Genomic DNA, 4,317 nt, shown 5'->3' with positions numbered 1-4,317 from the left:
ATCATCAAGACCTCTGACACAGGCCTGCTGTAGATAGATAGAACATTTTAAGATATTTCATTTCATTATTTCCATCGTTGCTGTCTTGTGATCTGTGTGCACACAAAACACACCACTATGATACATATCATATGATGCAAAATGTTCAATAATTACTTGCAATAAGTGTGTAGTTCCATCCTAGTTGGGTCTCATGTGCAGGGGCCGTGTGGCGCCTCTTCTGTGGTGGCTCGACAGGAAGCTCACAGTGGTTAAAACCCAGAGTAGTGGCGTGAGTTCTGTGTAAAAAGGCAAAGAAAAAGAAGGAACCTGAGATGGGCTAAACCCAGAGAAAGAAGTGGTAGAAAACCTCTTCGCTCATATCGACATGAATATTTTCCCCCACAGTTCCCTGTTTCTCTTCCTGCTGCAGTATTAGTCTGTGGGGTTTTCAGAAGCAGAGCGACAGAGTGTCAGTGCTGGATGTGAGAATGGGGCACACTTTGCTCTGTGCGCTGTCATTATTCCGTAAGTACTTCAGACACTTTCACCATTTGAATGTACATGTTTTTAAATGCCACTGGTTATTATCTGTTTGCAGAGGTGGGTGGTAACATTTACTCTGTTACATGTAGTTAAGTGACTTTTTGTTTAGAGTAAATTAGGCTTATTGTAGTTTAATGCAACATGCTTTTTAATCTTGACTTGTAGAGAAAAATAATATTACTCATTAATCATTTCTTTATACTTAATTATTTCATGCCTGAAATTTGCACATGAAAAAAAAAAGGGTCTAATTTTAAATCAGTCATGTGAACATGACTGATGTCATGTTTCAACCACAGATGTTTCATCATCCCTTTCAGTAAAAGGGCGCTGAGACTTGAGACATCAATACTGCAATTATCTGTGTAACATTTTAACAATCTTTATATTTACTTTTTCATAACAGACATAAATAAAAACAAAAAACACAACAATGTATTTAATGTTCACCTCTCCATGAGAAGAAGACCATGCATCTGTGGTTGAAATGATGGTAGTGTCCATGGTAAAAGACAGTTTCACTTTTTTCTCTCATTTATTAAGTTACTTGCTTCTCAGGTATTTTTTAACTTTGATGAGTACTTTAATTCTACTTTTACCAGAGTCCACTTTCTGATTGCGAAACAGTTCTCCCTACTGTATTTGATGATTTACCCAGTTTGATAATGTCTGATGAGATACCACTTTTATTCTTTATTTTATTTTAGTGCTGCCACTCCTCTACTGTGGACAGGCTGAAGGTGACTCAACTTCTTTCTTTCTATTTTTCTATGTATCACTCAAGGTGTATCTTTATACCTCTTTATTACTCCTGATCACTTTGTCTTTGCTTCGGGTGTTATTAATGTTTGTATTGTTTAATTTCATCTGACAACAAATGAGTATATGAATAATGTCGCATTTCAGAGAAAGAAATTGCATATTCCTAAATACAATTCTGGGTTGTACTGTTTCTAACTGTGTTAAGTCGTATGTATGTTTGTGTTGGGTTGTAGATGCTGCGTTGACCCTTGAACCAAGATCATCCTATTTATTTACTGGAGAGTCCGTGACCTTCATATGTGACATGAATGAGAGAAATGACACTGACTGGTATTACAAATTCACCTGGAATGGTCAACAAATTGTCTCCTTCAATTCGAGGAAGTCCTACTCGCTCGAGCTAACGGAAGACCTGAGCGGTGACTATCAGTGCATCGGCCGCCACGAAGGCTCAACAAATCTTACAAAGCATAGTAATAAGGTCACTCTCTCTGTATCAGGTAAGATATCACATTTATTGTCACTGCTGTGAAGTTTACTATCACCTGTCGCACAGACATGTTGAAATTATCATTCTAGTTAGAACCAGATAGTCAGCCTCGTCAAGTTTAGCGTGTGTGCATCCAGGCCCGCGCACAGCAGTGTGACTACAGGAGCCCGCTTTACGCCATGACCCATCGCAGCTAATGTAGCCAGCTGTCATCTGCATTATATATTCGCTAAAAGTCGCCTTCCGTGCACGGAGTAATAACTCGATTTTCACGATGTAGACAATTCACAGAAACAAAAAATTCAAAGAGTCATATGAAATCATAGGTGTTCCTGCTCTGAATACAAGAATAACCGCTGTAGAAGTTCAGTCGGCTTTTAGCTGAGCAGTGTGACAACAAGCCTGCCAGGAAATGAGTGAGGAGTGACAGGTTAAGTAACTACCACGTAGCAAAGGGTGCAGTGGATAGATTACATGTTGCATTGAGAGGAGTATGTCATGTGAAAGCAGCAGACTGGAGTTTTCAGTCTGAAGACTGATCCGTTAAAGCTATCCTACAGTCCAAATCATTACAGTACTGCAGCAAGCTAATAATTACTTTGAAGAAATGTACTATGAGAAATATATATAAGAAAAATAATCTTGGATTAATTTATGATAAATTATGACTATATTCTTATCCAAACAGCACTCAGACCCACGGCCACTCTGAGAGCAGACAGGACATCCATACCAGCAGGTGGCACTCTGACACTCACCTGTTCTGTTGAGGGCTCCGGGGACTGGAAATACGACTGGTTCACACGTAACCCAGACTCTCATGAAACTAAGATGGTAACGGATGGTGTGCAAAACTCTGTCAGCGTGTCACACGAAGGCATCTACCGGTGCAGAGGAAGAAGAGGAAACCCAGTTTTCTTCACAAAGCACAGTGATATGCATCGCATTGAGAAAACTTGTAAGTTTAGTAACTTATTTTAATGCATTCATCACTGCGAATATTTGAATATTTACTGTGTATTTTTGGTGTGCACAGTGCCCATCAAGACCTATGTGACCCTGACACACAACTGGACTCAGATATACAGCGGTGAGATGATCACTGTCAGATGTGAGATCCAGGGAGGCGGAGACACCGACTGGGAATATGAATGGAGAACAACCAGCTCAAACGCACCTCCCACACACAGTGAATACAGGCTTAGCAGTGCCTCTGCTTCCTACAGTGGAGACTACTGGTGCAAGGCTAGAAGAGACTTGTATTCTTCAACAGAGTGGAGTCAGGCCTTCACACTTACAGTGTCATGTAAGTCAGATTTCAGTCATAATGTCAATTTTTTTTGTGTGTGATTTCATTTGTTAATGTATTTCAATAATGTATTTAAATGAACAGCACATAAACCCAGGCCCACAGTTATGGCAGATAAGAGAACCTTACCGGTAAATGGCAGCGTAACACTGACCTGCTCTGTGGAAAACTCAGCTGAGTGGAAATACGACTGGTTCAGACGTACCTCACACTCTTCTGAAGCTCAGGCCATAAGAGCTGGTGAACCAGGCAAAGTTATCAGTATCTCACATGGAGGCATCTACCACTGCAGAGGAGGGAGACGAGACACAGCTTTCTCCACAGAGAACAGCGAGTCAGTCACAATTGAGAAAACAGGTAAGTGTTGGTGCTTCAGTTTGGAGCAATGCAACATGCAGAATCAGTGCTCGGGGACTAGTTTCTTCTGTTTTTCTGTTTCTATTTGTGAACAGTTTCCAACAAGGCTGTTGTGTTCCTGCAACCCAACTGGCCTCTGGTATTCACTGGTGAGACCATCACCATTAGATGTGGGATTCACGGAGGTGGAAGCACCGAGTGGGAGTATGAATGGAGCAAACCCAAGTCCAGTACGGTTTCAGCATACGATGAATACAGGATCGACAGTGCATCTGTGTCCGACAGTGGGAACTACAGGTGTAAGGGTAAAGACAAACGGGACTTGTTTTCCTCGACAGAGTGGAGCGACGTCATCACGTTGACAGTTTCTGGTAAGGAAGACTGTGTTTTAATGGCTTGTCCTAGGAAGATATGGACATGGGACTGTTTGTTTCTTACATTCATTCTATTCCTAATTTTTTATTTTATTTTTTTGTGGCTGACATAGAGGAGAAACATGCCTCACAAAGGTGTGTGTTCAGGACAAGCAGAAAAGTCGTTAATACACTGATCTAACGCCACATTAACACACAATAAATACCCATTGGGCGGTTTTTATGGACATGGTACAAGAGTACAGAATGAGATGAATTATTTATTATTTCATATTTAGAAGTTACTTAAATTGAACTTAATCACAGGGACAGTAACAATGTTTTTTTCATATATATATCAGCAGACAGACCAACTGCTAACCTGAGTGCTGACAACAAAGCCTTTCCAGCAGGGGGCAGGGTGACACTGACCTGCTCTGTGAACCCATCATCATCTGGTTGGAAATACTACTGGTACACAGGCGAGAAAACCTCTGAACCACTGACGACACAAGATGCTG

General features: G+C 40.9%; 1 protein-coding gene across 1 annotated transcript in view; it reads left to right on the top strand.

Moving 5' to 3' along the window:
* Positions 1-187: 187 nt before the first annotated feature.
* The window catches only part of LOC111649024 (Fc receptor-like protein 5), a gene marked incomplete at its 3' end in the record, with an annotated part of 5,751 nt that continues 1,621 nt past the window's right edge, over positions 188-4,317 (top strand). Inside the window, exons 1-8 of the mRNA XM_087171831.1 lie at positions 188-507; positions 1,233-1,265; positions 1,521-1,787; positions 2,466-2,735; positions 2,814-3,083; positions 3,171-3,443; positions 3,539-3,814; positions 4,159-4,313. Of these exons, the coding sequence (XP_087027957.1) occupies positions 471-507; positions 1,233-1,265; positions 1,521-1,787; positions 2,466-2,735; positions 2,814-3,083; positions 3,171-3,443; positions 3,539-3,814; positions 4,159-4,313 (1,581 nt within the window). The remainder of the gene's footprint in view (positions 508-1,232; positions 1,266-1,520; positions 1,788-2,465; positions 2,736-2,813; positions 3,084-3,170; positions 3,444-3,538; positions 3,815-4,158; positions 4,314-4,317) is intronic.

Source organism: Seriola lalandi, unplaced genomic scaffold, assembly GCF_002814215.2.
Source record: "Seriola lalandi dorsalis isolate HSWRI2012SDOR001 ecotype SW California unplaced genomic scaffold, Sedor1 jcf7180002049840, whole genome shotgun sequence".
Taxonomy (NCBI): Eukaryota; Metazoa; Chordata; class Actinopteri; order Carangiformes; family Carangidae; genus Seriola; species Seriola lalandi.
The sequence above is the reverse complement of the archived record's forward strand: the minus strand, read 5'-3'. Positions and strand labels throughout refer to the sequence as shown.